The 20,757-nt window shown below is 34.2% G+C and overlaps 1 protein-coding gene across 3 annotated transcripts in view; it reads left to right on the plus strand.

Moving 5' to 3' along the window:
• The window catches only part of BMP2K (BMP2 inducible kinase), a 114,923-nt gene that overhangs the window by 40,609 nt on the left and 53,557 nt on the right, over nt 1-20,757 (plus strand). For 2 of the 3 annotated variants that reach the window (XM_025426915.3, XM_025426902.3), the window contains exons 2-6: nt 6,297-6,415; nt 8,096-8,201; nt 13,701-13,843; nt 15,598-15,719; nt 17,843-17,924. In XM_025426915.3, coding sequence (XP_025282700.2) covers nt 6,297-6,415; nt 8,096-8,201; nt 13,701-13,843; nt 15,598-15,719; nt 17,843-17,924 — 572 coding nt within the window. Of the gene's footprint in view, nt 1-6,296; nt 6,416-6,789; nt 6,851-8,095; nt 8,202-13,700; nt 13,844-15,597; nt 15,720-17,842; nt 17,925-20,757 lie in introns of all 3 variants that reach the window. The other variant, XM_025426923.3, reaches the window with a different exon arrangement.

A 20,757-nucleotide genomic window follows, 5' to 3' on the forward strand; every position in this document is an offset into this window, starting at 1 on the left:
AACTATTTACCATTCAAATGGTCCTCAAAAGAAAGCAGGGGTAGCCATCCTTATATCAGATAAACTGAAATTTACCCCGAAGACTGTAGTGAGAGATGAAGAGGGACACTATATCATACTTAAAGGATCTATCCAACAAGAGGACTTAACAATCCTCAATATATATGCCCCGAATGTGGGAGCTGCCAAATATATAAATCAATTAATAAACAAAGTGAATAAATACTTAGATAATAATACACTTGGTGACTCCAATCTAGCGCTTTCTACACTTGATAGGCCTTCTAAGCACATCTCCAAAGAAACAAGAGCTTTAAATGATACACTGGACCAGATGGATTTCACAGATATCTATAGACCTTTACATCCAAACTCAACTGAATGCACATTCTACTCAAGTGCACATGGAACTTTCTCCAGAATAGACCACATACTGGGTCACAAATCGGGTCTGAACCAATACCAAAGATTGGGATCGTCCCCTGCATATTCTCAGACCGTAATACATTGAAATTAGAACTAAATCACAACAAGGAGTTTGGAAGGACCTCAAACACGTGGAGGTTAAGGACCATCCTGCTAAAAGATGAAAGGGTCAACCAGGAAATAAGGAAGAATTAAAAAGATTCATGGAAACTAATGAGAATGAAGATACAACCGTTCAAAATCTTTGGGATGCAGCACAAGCAGTCCTGAGGGGGAAATACATCGCAATACAAGCATCCATTCAAAAACTGGAAAGAACTCAAATACAAAAGCTAACCTTACACCTAAAGGAGCTAGAGAATAAACAGCAAATAGATCCTACACCCAGCAGAAGGAGAGAGTTAATTAAGATTTGAGCAGAACTCAACGAAATCGAGACCAGAAGAACTGTGGAACAAATCAACAAAACCAGGAGTTGGTTCTTTGAAAGAATTAATAAGATAGATAAACCATTAACCAGCCTTATTAAAAAGAAGAGAGAGAAGACTCAAATTAATAAAATCATGAATGAGAAAGGAGAGATCACTACCAACACCAAGGAAATACAAACGATTTTAAAAACATATTATGAACAGCTATACGCCAATAAATTAGGCAATCTAGAAGAAATGGACGCATTCCTGGAAAGCCACAAACTACCAAAACTGGAACAGGAAGAAATAGAAAACCTGAACAGGCCAATAACCAGGGAGGAAATTGAAGCAGTCATCAAAAACCTCCCAAGACACAAGAGTCCAGGGCCAGATGGCTTCCCAGGGGAATTCTATCAAACGTTTAAAGAAGAAACCATACCTATTCTCCTAAAGCTGTTTGGAAAGATAGAAAGAGATGGAGTACTTCCAAATTCGTTCTATGAGGCCAGCATCACCTTAATTACAAAACCAGACAAAGACCCCACCAAAAAGGAGAATTACAGACCAATATCCCTGATGAACATGGATGCAAAACTTCTCAACAAGATACTGGCCAATTGGATCCAACAGCACATTAAGAAAATTATTCACCATGACCAAGTAGGATTTATCCCCGGGACGCAAGGCTGGTTCAACACTCGTAAAACAATCAATGTGATTCATCATATCAGCAAGAGAAAAACCAAGAACCATATGATCCTCTCATTAGATGCAGAGAAAGCATTTGACAAAATACAGCATCCATTCCTGATCAAAACTCTTCAGAGTGTAGCGATAGAGGGAACATTCCCCAACATTTTAAAAGCCATCTACGGAAAGCCCACAGCAAATATCATTCTCAATGGGGAAGCACTGGGAGCCTTTCCCCTAAGATCAGGAACAAGACAGGGATGTCCACTCTCACCACTGCTATTCAACATAGTACTGGAAGTCCTAGCCTCAGCCATCAGACAACAAAAAGATATTAAAGGCATTCAAATTGGCAAAGAAGAAGTCAAACTCTCCCTCTTCACTGATGACATGATACTCTACATAGAAAACCCAAAAGCCTCCACCCCAAGATTGCTAGAACTCATACAGCAATTTGGTAGTGTGGCAGGATACAAAATCAATGCCCAGAAATCAGTGGCATTTCTATACACTAACAATGAGACTGAAGAAAGAGAAATTAAGGGGTCAATCCCATTTACAATTGCACCCAAAAGCCTAAGATACCTAGGAATAAACCTAACCAAAGAGGTAAAGGATCTATACCCTCAAAACTATAGAACACTTCTGAAAGAAATTGAGGAAGACACAGAGAGATGGAAAAATATTCCATGCTCATGGATTGGCAGAATTAATATTGTGAAAATGTCAATGTTACCCAGAGCAATGTACACGTTTAATGCAATCCCTATCAAAATACCATGGACTTTCTTCAGAGAGTTAGAACAAATTATTTTAAGATTTGTGTGGAATCAGAAAAGACCCCAAATAGCCAGGGGAATTTTAAAAAAGAAAACCATATCTGGGGGCATCACAATGCCAGATTTCAGGTTGTACTACAAAGCTGTGGTCATCAAGACAGTGTGGTACTGGCACAAAAACAGACACAGAGATCAGTGGAACAGAATAGAGAATCCAGAAGTGGACCCTCAACTTTATGGTCAACTAATATTCGATAAAGGAGGAAAGACTATCCACTGGAAGAAAGACAGTCTGTTCAATAGATGGTGCTGGGAAAATTGGACATCCACATGCAGAAGAATGAAACTAGACCACTCTCTTGCACCAGATGCAAAGATAAACTCAAAATGGATGAAAGATCTAAATGTGAGACAAGATTCCATCAAAATCCTAGAGGAGAACACAGGCAACACCCTTTTTGAACTCAGTCACAGTAACTTCTTGCAAGATACATCCACGAAGGCAAAAGAAACAAAAGCAAAAATGAACTATTGGGACTTCATCAAGATAAGAAGCTTTTGCACAACAAAGGATACAGTCAACAAAACTAGGAGACAACCTACAGAATGGGAGAAGATATTTGCAAATGACTATCAGATAAAGGGCTAGTTTCCAAGATCTGTAAAGAACTTATTAAACTCAACACCAAAGAAACAAACAATCCAATCATGAAATGGGCAAAAGACATGAAGAGAAATCTCACAGAGGAAGACAGAGACATGGCCAACATGCACATGAGAAAATGCTCTGCATCACTTGCCATCAGGGAAATACAAATCAAAACCACAATGAGATCCCACCTCACACCAGTGAGAATGGGGCAAATTAACAAGGCAGGAAACCACAAATGTTGGAGAGGATGCGGAGAAAAGGGAACCCTCTTGCACTGTTGGTGGGAATGTGAACTGGTGCTGCCACTCTGGAAAACTGTGTGGAGGTTCCTCAAACAGTTAAAAATAGACCTGCCCTACGACCCAGCAATTGCACTGCTGGGGATTTACCCCAAAGATACAGATGCAGTGAAACACCGGGACACCTGCACCCCGATGTTTCTAGCAGCAATGGCCACAATAGCCAAACTGTGGAAGGAGCCTTGGTGTCCATCAAAAGATGAATGGATAAAGGAGATGTGGTCTATGTATACGATGGAATATTCCTCAGCCATTAGAAATGACAAATACCCACCATTTGCTTCACCGTGGATGGAACTGGAGGGTATTATGCTGAGTGAAGTAAGTCAATCGGAGAAGGACAAACAGTGTATGTTCTCATTCATTTGGGGAATATAAAAAATAGTGAAAGGGAATAAAGGGGAAAGGAAAAAAAATGAGTGGGAAATATCAGAAAGAGAGACAGAACATAAAGTCTCCTAACTCTGGGAAACGAACTAGGGGTGGTGGAAGGGGAGGAGGGTGGGAGGTGGGGGTGACTGAATGACGGGCACTGAGGGGGGGCATTTGGCAGGATGAGCACTGGGTGTTATTCTCTATGCTGGTATATTGAACACCAATAAAAAATAAATTTATTATAAAAAAGAATTAAAGTACAGGATAATGTAGTCAAAACTCTAGATAAAAATTTTGAGGGACTGATGAATGATTGATTGTGAATGATTTCCCTGAGGAAAAATGTGTGTTGAAGAATGTGGTAGATATGGATTGGTGGCAAACAGGTGATGCTCCTCTCTTGGATTATTGTAATGTCTTAACTAATTACTTCCCACTAAGTGCATTCTTCAAACAAATAATATTAGCTGATTAATAATCAGAAAATGCTGGAAAATATAATATTTGGAGAAAGATAAATAAATTATTCCCTTTCTTTCTCAAAGCAGGCACTCTTATTTACTTTGTTTATGTAGAAATCAGTTGATGAACACAATATCTTCTCTATTTAGAAAACTTAATGTCTGGTGGGATCTATGTCTAATTTCAAATTAGTGAAACTAGCAAACTTTAACTTTTAGGAATAGAAGTTTTATGAAAACAAAATTTTTCCTTAATTTATAGGCATAAAATTACATTGTTTTGTGGGTGGTTAAGAATGAATATATAGGATCCATGACTCTCGGAACTTAATCTCTGTTTCAAAGGATATTTAACTAGGGTGTACATCAGAACCAACTGGGAGACTACTCTCCACTAATACTCCCCAATTAATAACCAGTGTACATTATTATATACTTAAGAGAATGTATACACAAAGTAGAGTAATATAAAGCATAGGGGAGTTTTTGCTGCGCGCGCATGCGCGCGCACACACCCACACACACACACAGCCTTACTGGAGCTTTCTGATTCAGACTTGGGGGCAGAACTTGGAAAACTGTTCAAGATAAATTCATTCTTTCTTTCTGTCTGTTACCAGCTCACCAGGCAATTCTGATGCATAGCTGTATTTGGGAAGCATGGTTCTAGGGGAATCTCTAGATAAATATCTCAAAACAAATGCTGTTTAAATGATTTATCTTGATCTCATTCTACCTCCTTACTTGGATATAACTTTTAGCATTTTTTTGAATTTTTAAAAAATTAAAATTTGAGTAGTTGTAGTAGTACTTTATTAGTGCTACTAATTTCTTAATGTTTACATTTAAAATTAATGCTAAGTGAACTTTAAAAAAGTTCCTTGCATTGTTAGAGCTTTTACTTCAAATACCTTTCCCAGATATCATCTTTTTCTTTCCTGGTAACAACCTTGTGAATCAGGTGATTTGATTTCCCCTACATTGTTTACATGGAAATCCATATCTACAAGGTGAGAGTTTTACAGTTTGTTGGAATTGCAGCAGGGGACATGGAGGCCCCACATTGAATCCATACTGATTCTGGAGTGTCTTAGGAACTCTTTTTTTTCCCTTATCATTTATCCCTAGTAGTTAACTTTTCCTTTGACTAATTTGCATTGAGTCAGAGTACAGGTGCCTTAGCATTGCTTAGTATGTTGCTTTATACAGGCTATCAAACTGATAAAAGTGACACATCATTTTTTATTTTAAACTACATTAGGCAACATAATATCCTTTACCAGGATGAGCTTTAAAAACTTCAGGTGGAAGTCTGGATGTGATAGAAGTAATTGTTCTTTAGAATACCTAGCAATGTCTTTCAGATTTGCTTTCTCAAATACAATTGACAGACTCTCCAAAAAACTATGGCATAAATAATGAAGACATATCATTTAAGAAGGAGGTGGTTCCAGTGTTGTCTAATTCAGTAGACTAATTATGTCAGTGTTCTGGGTCATTTTTGATCTGATCCTTTTGGTCCATCATGGCCACAGATAGCTGCGATAGGTCTAAACATCATATATAACAAAATCCAAAAGCCAGAGGAAGAGCATGGCCTTCTTCACAAGTCTTTCTGTTTTTCTAGGTGGACAGTCTTCCTACATTCCCCAGCCAATTTTCCCTTATGTCCCAAAGCAAAATCAATTACATATCTGGTTCTAAATCAGATACTGACAAGAGGAAATGAAATTCCCATTATCACCTTATAACATTGTTGGTTCATTCCCTGGAACTGGAGGGGGACCCACCCCTCTGATCCTGTTGATGCCTCAAATAACATCAGTATTTTGTTATCACAGAGGGGGAAGCTAGTGGGTAAGCAGTCACTAGTAAGTATGTGCCAAACTATAGTAATAAAATTATGTAGTGATATTTTCCATGTATTATGTAAGAAGTATTGCTGTGCAAAACGAAATTTTAGCATTTTCACCTTTAAAGGGAAGCTTACTCATTTCAGAAGTGTGTTATTCTCTATGTGCTGCTTTATGATTGGTGTAGGAAGCCAGTATTTTGGCCTTTAACCTAAAAAAATAGTTGCTTACTATTATATTTGTGTGCAGCCAGTTTATTTCCTGCTGAGATTAAGCTCCTCAGTGATATTACATGATTTTGATAGTAGTTTCTGATTCTTTTTAGTTAATTGGTACTTGTTCTTCTAGGTGGATTCTCCACCGTTTTCCTGGTGCGGACACATGGTGGAATCCGGCATGCTTTGAAACGAATGTATGTCAATAACATGCCAGACCTCAACATTTGTAAAAGGGAAATTACAATTATGGTAAGTGAAAGAGTAATTCCATTTGAAATTTGGTGTATTTTCTTTTGATTTTGCACTATAATATTAACCAGCTTTTAAGTAAGCTGCTTGTTGGTTTATGCACATTTAGAAAACCTTTGAAGTGCATTCTTTATAGTCCTATATAGGGCTAAATATAGCTAACTCCTTCTGCTTTTTCCTCTCTTCCTTATTATAGTTCAGCAGGCAAACTGCTCTGCCTACCTCCTCCCCCTTAAAAATACATTTTAATTATGGAATATCTTGAGAATAGAAAAATTACAGAATTATGTAATAAATACTAGTTTATGTACTACCCAACTTAAGCATTAAAATCTTACAGATATAGTTGAAGCCTTCTGTATATTCCTTCCTAGCCGTATCCCTATGCTGTTCTCATCCAAAAATGTACGAGAATTGCAGTTTTTCCACATTCATGTAAGTGCTTGTTAGTATCATTCCTATTTATCCACCTAAGAGGGAGATTTCCTATTTTATATCAATATCTTAATCAACATGTATTTTGATCCCTTTTGTTCAATGATAGGCACATTTATACATCATGACATACCAGATTGTGCTTTACTCTCCCTATTCCCTAGTTAGACTAGAGTTGATTAGGCTTTGAGACTTGCTTTTTAAAAGCTTTTTATTTTTACAAAGGCTATCAGTTAAAAGGGAGAAGAGATTTACCCCAAGATAGTAGGGGTTCTTACAGTGAGTTCTCTAACTTGAGTCTAGGTATGGTACTGTTGTACCATAATTCTTCCTTTTAATAGAATTTGTGTAATTTTGATACATAAAATATAGTCATCAGCAGCAGCAACACTCAAATTCTGTGCTTTTGAATAAGATAATTTAGGGAGATTAGCTCTTTAGAGCAGTGGTCTTCCAACTTTTTTGTTGCCCATTTAACATTATATTTATGTATTTGTGAATTACTCACATGTTCTGCCTCCTAATTACATAGTTAAAACTAGGTTTATTAATGATACTAGATGTAAATTTATTTTAAAAAGTATTACTGATCATTGTTTTTTAATTTCCAGACTGAAATGGCAATGATTGTCTTACACCAGGAACAAAAGTGTAGGATTTGCCATTTTTTTCTTATTTCTTTATGCTTATATTATTAGTATTATCTATAACTTATGGTTTCTTAATAGAAGTTTTTTTTAACCACTTGTTCATTTTGTAGGTTATTTAGTTAAAAGTATATGCATTCATAAGTTCACTTAACTAGGTACACATAAACTATAATATGTTGCAGGCAAAACAAACAAATGAGACTATAATTTTTAGTTCATAAATACTAGGACTTAATTAAAAAAAATTTTTTAGATAAAAGTTCTGATATTCTTGAGTCCCAAAGGACTATCTTGCACACTTTTGGAGACTGTTGGTTTTGAGTGAACCATCTCTTTCTTCCTGATTGAATTTAATAATTAGTGTTCATTGAATATTTGCCTATTAGAAAATAGCAGCCATATGGAAGTTTTTATTGAAACCTTGTAGAAATCTTTTTGAAATATGTCAGATTCTATACTTTTTTGAAATTCTTTAAATATATTAATTTAGACTTCAAACCATTGCCAATATTAAGAGCTTTAAAATGTATGTTTTTCTTTCTTTCTTTCTATCTATCTATCTATCTATCTATCTAAATTTTTTTTTTTTTTCCAGAAAGAGCTATCTGGTCACAAAAACATTGTGAGTTATTTGGACTGTGCTGTTAATTCAGTTAGTGATAATGTATGGGAAGTGCTTATCTTAATGGAATATTGTCGAGGTAAATATTTTTCTGTATTTGTTTTATACTGAAAAAAAAAATTGCCCTTAAAATGTTTTAGTACGTGTCTTGGTTTCTTCTAGGGTAGCTGTCACCTGATTCTAGACACTTATTGTAATCTCAGCTTTAATTATCTAATTAAGGAATGCTGTTAAGAAATATTTAAAATCTACAAAAAATATATTTAAAATCTAGTTATCCTTGCTGCAGTGATGATGGGAGTATGTAAATGACAATTAAAAAAATGCTGTTGGTTTAAAACAGGAAATCCAAACAGGTGAAGAGCAGTTACATAATCATTCTCCCTAAATGTTTAATGTCCAACAAAGAAGAGTGTATTGTGTCAATATTAGTTTTGTAAGATTTTTTTCCAGCACTTAACCATGTTAATTTTCAATATATTTAATGTAGTAAATTTAGATGCATTTTGATATGTAATACTTATAAACTTTCAAAGTCTTTTGGGGTTCTTTTGTAAACATCAGAAGGTTTTAAAAACTATATTTGGATCTCTTATGGTATTTCAAAGAAATACTTGTATAGCATATCTTAATAATTTAAAAACTTTTAATATATTTGAAGGAGGCAATTAATCCATTGTCTGCAAACTTGCACTTTTTTTTTTTTTGCCTTTTTTTTTTTTTTTTTTAATCAGACTGTATCTGGCAGTTTGGGTTCTAGTGGGCCTTGGTTTGTATTGAGATTCTCTGAGGACAATTGTGATTTTTAATTATGATATTAGGAACACTTGCCATTTCCTGAATGATGGTGGAGGTGGATGTTGGTGGTGGTGGTGGAAAAAATATAGTCTCATTTACTCTAGTTTTGTAAGGAGGGAAGGACAGGGGAAATGAAGTAAATCAGTATTATAATATCTCTTATTATATAGTGGTAACTTATTTCCAAATATAATATTAAAAAACAGATGTTTTCCTGATGGCTTTTTATCTCATACTGTAAAACATTGTGATCTCTTTAAGGAGAAGATACTGATGTTCTTTACTCTCCTGAGCTCTAGCATTTGTCGTGCTAAATCTTTTTTTTTTTTTTTTAAAGATTCTTTTTTTTTTTTTAAATTTTTTACTTATTTATGATAGTCACACACAGAGAGAGAGAGGCAGAGACATAGGCAGAGGGAGAAGCAGGCTCCATGCACTGGGAGCCTGATGTGGGATTCGATCCCGGGTCTCCCTCCAGGATCGCGTCCTGGGCCAAAGGCAGGCGCCAAACCGCTGCGCCACCCAGGGATCCCATGTCGTGCTAAATCTTAGCTGGATAGAGTAGCCTGCCCTTGGTTACTTGTAAAGATAGTCCTTGGCTTTTTTTTGTAAAAGTAATTGAATCTGGCATAATCATATGAGTTTAATTAATAGTCATCCAGAAGACATTTTAAAAGGGGAACCAAATGAACTTCAGTTTTTAGGGGACAAATTTTTTTATTTTCATTTTTTAAAGATTAGTTTATTTATTTTAGAGAGAGAGAGAGACAGAGACAGAGTGGGGAGAGGGGAAGGGCAGAAGGAGAGAGAGAATCACAGACTCTCCACTGAGCGCGGAGCCTGATCATGGCTCAATCTCAGGAGATCATGATCTTGAGATCATGACCTGACCCAAATCAGGAGTCAGACGCTTGATCAACTGAGCCACCCAGGTGCACCAGGGGACAAATTTTATTTTAAAGTAAAGGAATATGACCTGAGCTATTATTTTGAGGAAGTCATTCTTTTGCTTTTTAAAAAATTAAAAAACATTTTTTTATCTAGTTTGAATTAGTAAGCTGACTCACGTGAAATTTTTATATTTATCAAAGTAATTCACATATGTTTTAAAAATTCAAATAGTTCTGTTAAGCTGTGTCTAAACCATTATCCTCTTACCCCATCCCTCAGAGGCATTTGCTTTAAAAATTCTTGAGATATTTCTTCTCATATTTAATTTCATATTTCTACACTTTATTATATAGAAGAGAATTTGCAGTTTTAATGAGATCTTAGAGTATGAAAAAGAAGAAACATAGAAAATCAGAGCAGTGTGTGATTCTGGGCATGGGGAGGCTCTTAAATGAAAGTTTGCTAGTGCTGTTTCTGTTTTTTATGTTTTAGATAGGATCTCCAAATAAAAGTGAGGATTTTACTGTCAGAGTAGTATGTTCTTAGTTTTTAGATTAAATTAATAATCTGTGTTTAAATTATTTTGTTTGCCATTTAACTCTGATATGTAGTAGTCTGTAATTATGTTTTCTTTCTTGTACTTTAAATTTTTTTTCTTGGAGTTAATAATTACCCCATTTTTTATTTGCCTAATTTCCTTCATATGTGTTAGTGGTTTAGACCCATATTCCCCAATGCATGTGTAAATCTTTATGCAGTATGCTTAAACATTTAAATATTGTGCTTTATTTTTTCTTCTATAGAAACATCCTTTTGGGAGACTTTAGTTCTGTTTAATTTTGAATGGCATTTAGCTGTCATTCTGGGAATTCCCTTTGCCATCGTCCTATCTTGGACTCCCTGCTGCTCATGCCTCCCTCCTTGTTTTTAACTACCTCCTCTGAATAGAGTACATTTTTCAGTAGCTTTCTGATAATGGATTATGGAAGGAAACATATTTGAAACCTAGCATATATGAAATATTTCTATTCAACATCTATGTTTAATTTTTAGTTTGGATGACCAAAGTGTTATAAGTTAGAAATAATTTTGATGTAGAATTCTGAAGGTGTTATTCCATTTTTTTCCTAGTGTTTGTTATTATTGAGAAATCTGACGCATTATGATTCTTTAGTTTTTTAGGTGGCCCCTTTTTTTCCATGGACACTTAGAATCTTTCCTTATCTCTAGCATTCTAAAATCTCAGATATAGGTACTTTGGTTATAGGTCATTTTTGCTCTCTTTATTTTTGGGCAGTTTTTTTCTCTCCTTAATTTTCTCTTTTTAAGAATTTTACTTATGTTGGGAGCATTTCTTAAATGTATCTTTTTAGCTCCTCTATAGAATTTTGTATTTCTGCTGTGTTATTCGTAATTTCCAGGAACGCTTTGTTCTCTTAATGTTGTACTTTGTTAAAATTCACCTTGAGGGATCCCTGAGTGGCTCAACGGTTTGGCACCTGCCTTTGGCTCAGAGCGTGATCCTCATCAGGCTCCCTGCATGGAGCCTGCTTCTCCCTCTGCCTGTGTCTCTGCCTCTCTTTCTCTCTGTGTCTCTCATGAAAAAATAAATAAAAAATCTTTAAAAAAATGCACCTTGCTCTTGTGTTAGATGCAAGTCTTTTGTTGTCAATAGTGATTATAGTTTTTAAAAAATCTTCTTCTGTTCCTTGTGTTTTTGTTTTTCTGAATTTTTTGCCGTTTGTTTTTATGCCTTCTTTTCTATGTTAGAAGTTTTCTTCAAATGTTTCACCAGCTAATAAGTTTACTGCACGTGCTGTAGATTAGAATGTACCCTCTGAGTGGGCAGTTATATCCTAGAGAAGGAATCCAGAGGATCTGAGTAGAGCATGCTCAATAGCATAAAACAACAGTCATTTATTATTAATTGTGTATCAGTGGTTCATCCATTATAGACTGAGCTTGGTGGAATGACACTGTTCTTTTTGGCTGGGCTTGTTCACCTGCCGGTGGTTTTGCTGGGGTTAGTTGGAGTGGCTCTGTTTCATGTGTTTCTCATCCTTTTCCCTGGCACTGTAAAGCTGTCCTGGGGATATTTATCTCATAAAGATAGTAGCAATACAATTATACCTTGTTTGATTTCTGAATCTGATTTTTTTTGTTTGTTTCTCATTAGAATAACCTTAACTTTAATTTTTAGGGGACTTTGATTTTGAATAATGAAATTTTATTTGTTTCTACATTTGAAATGCAGCTCAAATACAGCTTTTAGCTTTCTTTGAGGACTTGGATTTTGTGATTCAGGACCTCAGAATGGAATAAAGAGGATTAACGTTTAAAATTTATACTACTTTTTAGAACATTGAAAGTTTGGAAGAGAAACTTAACATTGAATTCAAGGTTATGATTTCTTTAGCTGTGAAATGATATTTCAAGAATGTGAATGAGCACTAATAAAACGCTTTTCATCCTGTTTAGTTTTTGGTTAAAACAAGTTCCTTGTCTAACACACAAAAGGATGGAGGAAGTTGCTACCTGGTCAGGTGCCTCACTCTTGAGATACTCTGAATAAATTGCCACCAAATATACTTGAGCATTCTGAAAATGGGGATTGATAAGTAAAATTTGATATTTTTTCCTGCTTTAAAAATTTAAAATGGAACACATGTAATTCAAAAAATACATGAGCATGCTGTTTAGGCAGTGATAATAAAAGAAACAGGCATGTTGGCATCTTGCAGATTACAAAATAGTAAACATTCATTTTTCCCACCTCATCAAAGGGAAGTTTCAAGTTGATATATATCAAATTTGTCTTTTTAAATTCCCACACTTGAGTTTTATTAGAATGCTTTCTTAATGAATCACATATTTACTTGTGTTCTTATATGATAGTAAATTTTTTCTTAATAATTCAGAATTGTCATTACACTATTGATTATTGTGGTGTATGTAATATCTCATCATCCTGTCAGGGCTCATTGGTATGACTATTTGAGTTTAGTAAATTATCCCGCCCATTGCCTTTTACCTAAGTTAGAGTATAAGCCTCTTAACCTATCTTTCCATTTCCACCCTTGTGATTCTCCCATTCCCCAATCAAGGAGATCCTTTAAAAAACTAGATCAGGAAGTTTCCATGGTTCTCAAATAAAATCTAAAATATGGCTGATGGGTAGCTGTCTTGTAAGTTTTATGTCACTTTACCTCTTCTCTGCTTCTTAGACCATACTTACATTGCCTTTAAGTTATTCGGAATTATTAAGCTTTTTCCCAAGCTCTCTCCCTTTGTACATGCTGCTTGCTGTTGCTAGCATGCTTTTCTCCAGATCTCTGCCTGTTTAGTTCCTAATCATCCTATAGTCTCAACATAAATATCACCTCCTCAGGCCTTATCTGACACTCTCTCCTCCCCATCTTCCTTCACCAATTTAAATTTAGGTTGCTCTCATATTATCCTTATTATATAAAAATTATGTGTATTTATTTGTTTAGGGGCTTAATGTTTATCTTTGCCTTTGGATTATAAATTTCATGATAATATAAACTTTATTTTTGTTCAGGACTGTTTATCTAATAGCACAGTGTTGAATAACTGTTCAAATCCATTATGTCATCAATTATAAGGTATATCTTGATTTCAGAGATGTTAAAATCTTAAAAAATGGCTAATAGCATCTATCTTAAGATATTTTTATTTCAGATATGTAAAATATGAAAAAAATGCATGTCATTGAATTAATATGCTATGGTATAGTAAGGCTCCTTACAGGAGCATTATGAAAAAGCCAATTGCCCATTACCTGAGACTGTACAGGCATTTCTTAATTTCTTCATGGTAGTCTTTCTTTACTAGAAATATGTCTTCTCAAAATTACTCTTTTGGTTAGCTGGGCAGGTAGTGAATCAGATGAATAAGAAGCTGCAGACAGGTTTTATGGAAGCAGAAGTATTACAGATATTCTGCGATACCTGTGAAGCTGTTGCAAGATTGCATCAGTGTAAGACTCCAATAATTCACCGGGATTTGAAGGTATGAATTTTAGACTACTTATGGATTGATTCATGTATTTTAAACTTTAGCATTAAAATGTTCTGGACTATCTTCATCTACATTAATTTTTATTACCAGCACTGAGAAGGATCTCTGTCCTAGGCTACATTTTCTGAGGCCACATTAAGACTGTAGAATAGAAACTATGCTTTCCATGACCCTGAGTTCTTCTAGCATAGCTATAGAAGTGGATTTTGTGCCCTCTACTCTGCTTCTGTTGTACATAGTAGGCTTCTTCTGTGAGCAAAAATGTGAACGTCACTAATGCAGGTTGAACACTAATGCAGTGTTCTTCTACACTGTTCTCTCCCAGTTCAGCTCTCCTTCTATTTCTTGTAATCCATATTAAGTATCAGAATGTTTTCCAGAGATTTTGGAGGCAAACTTGAATGGGTCTCTTTACTTACTTATTTATGATTTACTATAATTTTCTATAATTCACTATAATTTGGTGGTGATTGTCTTTAAGGTCTTAGTTTTTTCTGGGCTCTGATCTCTTGTTTAGGGTACCTACTTGGTACGTTGGAAAAAGTCCCCACAGAGGATTTAAATATTCCTGGTATCATATTGCTCAAGATCTAATTATATATATTATTTAAAACCATAGGTGCCTTCTTTGATGGCAAACACTAAGATTTTAAAAATTTCTCAAAGTGCTATATGCCCAGATAGCCCTTGGCTAAACTTTCATCCTGCTTTCAAGTCTGCTCAGATTAACCTTCTTAGTGAGTTCTGTCTTGCACCACCTTATTTATAGTTACAACCTAACATTTCTGCTCTCTACCCTGCTCTGTCTTTATTATCACTTGCTACCTTATATAATTTGTACTATATAATTTGCTTATGTATTATCCCTGTCATTCACTTTCTGTTCTCTTCCACTAGAATGTGAACTCCATGTGGGCAGGGATTTTTCCCTTTTGTAGTGATACATGGAAATATTTAGGATGGTGCCTGGCACATAGCCAAGGTCTCAATACATATTTAATGAATGAATGAATGAATCCCAATTCTGATTGATTATACAAAATTTATGAAAGGTGATAATAAAATACTCTTAAAATACAAGAGAATAGACGATGTCATTTAAAATATTGGTTGTTAACCAGTAAGGGTCATCTAGGGAAACCTACAGGTTCATCTAGGAAATTAAACCAAGATTGAAGTGCATGACTGCAGACTTTCTGTCCTTTAATTTGGATAACCAGTGTAGTTCATTTCAGTTCTTTTGATGAATATGCAGTGTTTACATTTTCCCTAATAATTGACATAGCTTTAACACGTAAAGTCAAAACTGTGTTTTTTAGTGGCACATTTCAGATAAAAATGGAATTAGAAGCCAATCAGATAAAATTTTAATGTTTTTTTTGTTGTTGTTGTTGTTGTTTTTGTCTATAAAGTAAAGTGTCAGTAAAGGAGAAAAATGGGATACAGTATAGACTTTTGCTAGTTCTTTTTCTTCATAGGAGAGGTTTAAAGAGGATTTAGGGCTTCTTGGCCCTTGGAAAAAATCATCCTGGGATGGAAGAAACACTTCTGTTCTTAGTAAGAGAAACAGTAGACGTAGTCAAGTATATTTTTGGTCTGATTCATTTGTCCTTTCTCATAATTTATCTTGCTGCTATATGTATGTATATATGGTACAAACCTTTCAATGTTTATTTGGTAAAAACATGGTTATAAAATATAATTTCACTTTGAAAATACTACTAATTATTTATTTTTTTCTGAAGGTAGAAAATATTTTGTTGAATGATAGTGGAAACTATGTACTTTGTGACTTTGGCAGTGCTACGAATAAATTTCTTAATCCTCAAAAAGATGGAGTTAATCTGGTAGAAGAAGAAATTAAAAAGTAAGTTTCTATCTTTATTGCGCTTTGTCTCATGGGAATTTTAATTAACTTAAGTCTGTGGAGCAGTTCTGCTAATACAAATTATAGGTGTTCCATTTATAGATTTCTTCAAAATATTTCTGTGCCATAGACATTGATTAATTTGTGTCTGCCCTAGCGCAGTAGAAAATATATTTTATCAGGGATACAGGTTTTTTCATGTACATTGTAAATATATTTATCAGGAAATTTGTTAAGCTGTAGTGATTTGTGGAATCATTAAAGGGAATTTTAAGTGATTGTTGAGTTCAGTTAAACATCTTTGTTTTTACTAATACTGAGGATTTGTGCTTATTAGGAAAAATTATTTGAAAACTTTTACTTCACATTTAAAATGAGGAAGATTGACTTCTTAATGCATTGAAAACTATGGAAAACATGTTACTTTGTGATAATGTATCAGAAATTCTCTGGTAGAAATATGTCATATCTGCTTTATGTTTTCTTAATTTTGTACTTTCTGTGGTTGCCAGAGTACCTATAAAGACCTTTCCCTGACTTTTCTGTTTTCTAGTTTTAGGAAATAGAACTGTTTGTAAATCTTAGATTACTTTAATAAAATGATACAGAATGTACAAAGATCTGTGAGAATAGGAATTTCTACATAATTGTCTTTTCTAAGTTGTCTTTCTTCACTTCCTCACAAATTCTCAATTGTTTAAGAGTAGTTATCCTTTGACCTGCAGTATACATTTTGAAATGACTCAAGGAGAGTTGATCATACTGTGGCCCATTTGTATAACACTGTGGGTACTTAGCCTATGATGATTATATTAGATTCCGTAAAAATTAACTCCTCAGTAAACAAAAAAAATGTCCCGAAGAATACAAAGAACAAATTATTGAATTGACTTCTTGGGGATATATGTACACACACACATATATATATATTTTATATATATATACACACATATATGTGTATATTTATAAAAAATGAAAAATACTGAGTTGTGTTATGACTGCTTTAGGATCTCTGACTTGCTGAAAGTTTCATTTCTTGCTGTTGAGATTTGAAGTATAGTTAAGGTTCAGTAGAAGTTTGCATTATTGATGAACGCAGGCTCCTGAGGAGTTCTTGTGCTTTGTGGCTCATTTGAGGAGTTAATGGTCTAACCATTTATTCAGTTAACAGGTTCTTATTCAGGGCCTACCATGCAGTGGACACTGTTGTCGGTGCTGCAGTATAGCAGTGAACAGAAGCCCTGCCCTCATGCAGTTTCTATTCTGGTTTCTCAGGTTGCTCCTGTGTAGTAGTATCATTGAAAATGTCTCACCACTCAGGGTAATTTTGAAAACGTAAGATGATATAGAATGTTGAACTGTAAGATATTTCATATAAAATGAAACATATTGATACTCAAAATTGATCTTAAATTATGCCATGATATAGGAAGTCCTTCTATTGTCTAATAATTTCTGCCATGAAATTGAGTACTACTTCATTAAAATATTCTGTTCATAGTGGATTTAGAATTTTTATACTGGTAAATATTTTTTCACAGTGTATTTTAATTCCAAATAGCTTATCATGGCAGTCAGTTTTAGAAGTGTTCTTAATTAGTGTAGTTAGAATTATAGCAGCTAGGTTACTTTTAAAACAACAATGATAAAATAAACCTAATGGAGATTTATTACTATGTGCCAGGAATTATATTAGGGTCCATAAAAAGGAAATCCTTAATAAACATATAAATTAATTTTTTGAAAGAGTAGCAATTTTGCTTTAAAATTAATAGGCTAAAATATTTTGATAAGGATTATTTTAAAGTCATATTATTTAAAATAAATTCAAGGAAAACAATATTTCAATCCATTGTCTTTAAGATTTTTTATTAAAGAAAATTAAGTTTTTATATCATTAGAGGTGCTATTACACTTGTTGAATTAAAAATGTGTATGTAGATGCTTTGTATTGTTAAATCTTGATGGATTTTTAATGAGCTTTTTAAAAATAGTATTAATTCTATATAATGTTATTGAAACAAAGTTTTTGTAGTATTTTATGTAGAAACAATGTAGTATCTTTTTTTTTTTTTTTTTTTTTTTTTTTATATCTCCACTCCATTTCACTTATTTACTGCCAGGTATACAACTCTGTCATACAGAGCCCCTGAAATGATCAACCTTTATGGAGGGAAACCCATCACCACCAAGGCTGATATCTGGGTAAGGCCAAGAAAGGCTAACATTTTCTCTAACCAAATTAAAAAAAAAAATCTGAGTTCAGTTGATTATTTTCCCCGTGTCCCCCAAAAGGTATTTCATAATAAGTAGAAGAGAGTGGTGTATAGTAGAGCTGGTTATTCAGAAGAAGAAAACAAATAGAACATTTTAACGTCTTAATCTTGAATTGGAAAACTTAGGTATAAAGAAGCAAATAAAGGACTTCCATATAATGTAACTTTTTACTATAGTATTTTTTAGAATTTATATTATATAGAATGTTAGCATTTTTTGGATTGAGTGTAATTTTGGTTGATCGTAGTATGGAAAAGCTGGTCCTAACTCTTAAGTAGGTTTTGGAAGTATTTTAGGATCTTTTTAATGGAAATAGTAAAACTTTTTTTCTAATAAAAATCATACCATTTACTAACTTTTACATATTGAGGATCTTATCATTTAGCATATACAGTTGGCCCTTGAATAACATGTGTTTGAACTGTGTGGGTCCACTTAATATGCAGATTTTTAAAACTAAATATATTGGAAACTTTCTGGAATTGGCAGTAAATGTGAAAAAACTTGCAGATGAACCATGTAACCTCGAAATAACTGAAGAAATTAAGAAAAAGTTACATGTTGTAAGAATACAGTATATAATACATATTACAAAATATGTGTTAATTGACTATGCTATTGATAAGGCTTCTGGTCAGCAGTATATAATTAGTAGTTAGTTTTGGGGTTTTACATGGATTTTCAACTGCATGGGGAGTTTGGTGTCCCTAAACCCCATGTTGTTCAAGGGTTTAACTGTGTATCTGGATTCAATTATTAAGATTGATCATGTTTCTATAAGTTGAACTTTATGTTAAAATGCTAGTACTTCTTTAGAACTTGTTTCGTAAGGAAATATATTTTGGCTGTATTTGATAAACTATCCAGAAACTTTATTTTAAATGTGAATTCATTTAAATTCAACAAATATTTAGACATATCTATGACTAGTGACCCTATTAGGGATGGAGGAAAAAAATTCCTTTGGAAATAGTTCTAGAGTTTACAAGGAAAGTCATGTTTGTTTTATTTTTAAGACATAATTTAGAAGGTAGTTGAGTATAATGTGTGAAACCAAATGAAAATATCCTTGGTCCTCTTCTCCTGACCCCCTCCTCACAAAGGTTGGGATATTAAATATTCCTGCAAGATAATAAAAAGTATCTTTGATATCTTTTCATCTGTCATAATATATACTTTTTCATCAGTGATTCTTAAATCTTGTGGTAGTTGAATTATTAACCATATGCATAGTTGACTCAAACCATGGATAAGTTTGATTTAGTTATTTTGATAACTGCTTATAGATCACCAGCTTGTATAATTCAAATTGGGTTTGCCTTTCTCAGCATTAACATTTGACTTATTGGGATGCCTGGGTGGCTCAGTGGTTGGACGCCTGCCTTTGGCCCAGGGCATGATCCTGGAGTCCTGAGATTGAGTCCCACATCGGGCTCCCTGCATGGAGCCTGCTTCTCTCTCTGCCTATGTCTCTGCTTCTCTCTCTCTCTCTCTGTGTCTCAGGAATAAATAAATAAAATCTTTTAAAAAAATTGACTTATCAAATGGCTTATAGTAAATGGCTTATTGTATAATGTATACAACAAATCCAGTCAGATCTTAATTTATAAAATGAAGGTATTAGAAGAGGTGCTTGTGGAAACCTTTTCTAGCCCAATTTTATGACCACTGTTGAAATCCACATCACCTGAAAGAGTATTTCAATAGCAGAGGAAACAACAGAGATCATAGCTTGACTACTGTTTGGAAATCATCAAGGCCTGATTGAAAAAAATAGTCTCTAAGCATGTTATTGTTACTCAGTATCTTAATAAAAAAGGAGGGAATCCTTTTTTTTAATTCATTTTTTTTTTCATTAGACTTTGTATGTGTGCCAGACAGCATACTAAATTGTGATAAATTTAAAATGTATACCATTTGTAGTTTAGTATATGGGGTAGTATTTCTATAATGGATAACCCGGTATAGCTGTGGGATAGATTTCCCAAAGATAAAAAAGAAGAAAAATAATTAGAAAATAGAATCTATGTTTGTTTGCTTGACAAAAATAGAATTTTAATTTACATGATGCCAGTTTTTTCTTGTCTTAGCTCAGGTGAAACAGAAGTATAGTAGAACATTTTAGGTGTAAATGAAAGAATATCCAGAAAAAATTATTCAGCTTATACTGGTCAAGAATTACATTTCTTTTTCTTTTTTTTTTTCTTAAGATTTTATTTATTTATTCATGAGAGACACAGAGAGAGAGGCAGAGACATAGGCAGAGAGAGAAGCAGACTCCCTGCCCAACACGGGACTCAATCCCAGCACCCTGGGATCATGACCTGAGCCAAAGGCAGACCCTCAACCGCTGAGCCACCGAAGTGCCCCAAGAATTACACTTCTTTTTTAAAAATATTTATTTATTCATGAGAGACACAGAGAGAGGGGCAGAGACACAGACAGAGGGAGAAGCAGGTTCTTCGCAGGGAGCCTGATGTGGGACTTGATCCTCAGACCCTGGATCAGGCCCTGAGCCGAAGGCAGACACTGAACTCTGCTGAGTCACCCAGGCGTCCCAAGAATATTTTGATTCTATTTTAGGGTAATATTGATTCAGGGAGTTATAATACTGAGATTAAAGTATTCATTTAGCACTTTATATTTGGGGACAGTTTTTTTCTTTGGTTGGAAGTTTTCATTGTACATTATTTTTATCCTGAAAAGTAGGATGCTGATTTTATAAACATTAGGAAATTCATTGAGAGATGCTTCATGTTAT

The sequence above is a fragment of the Canis lupus genome, chromosome 32, assembly GCF_003254725.2.
Source record: "Canis lupus dingo isolate Sandy chromosome 32, ASM325472v2, whole genome shotgun sequence".
NCBI classification, from domain to species: Eukaryota; Metazoa; Chordata; class Mammalia; order Carnivora; family Canidae; genus Canis; species Canis lupus.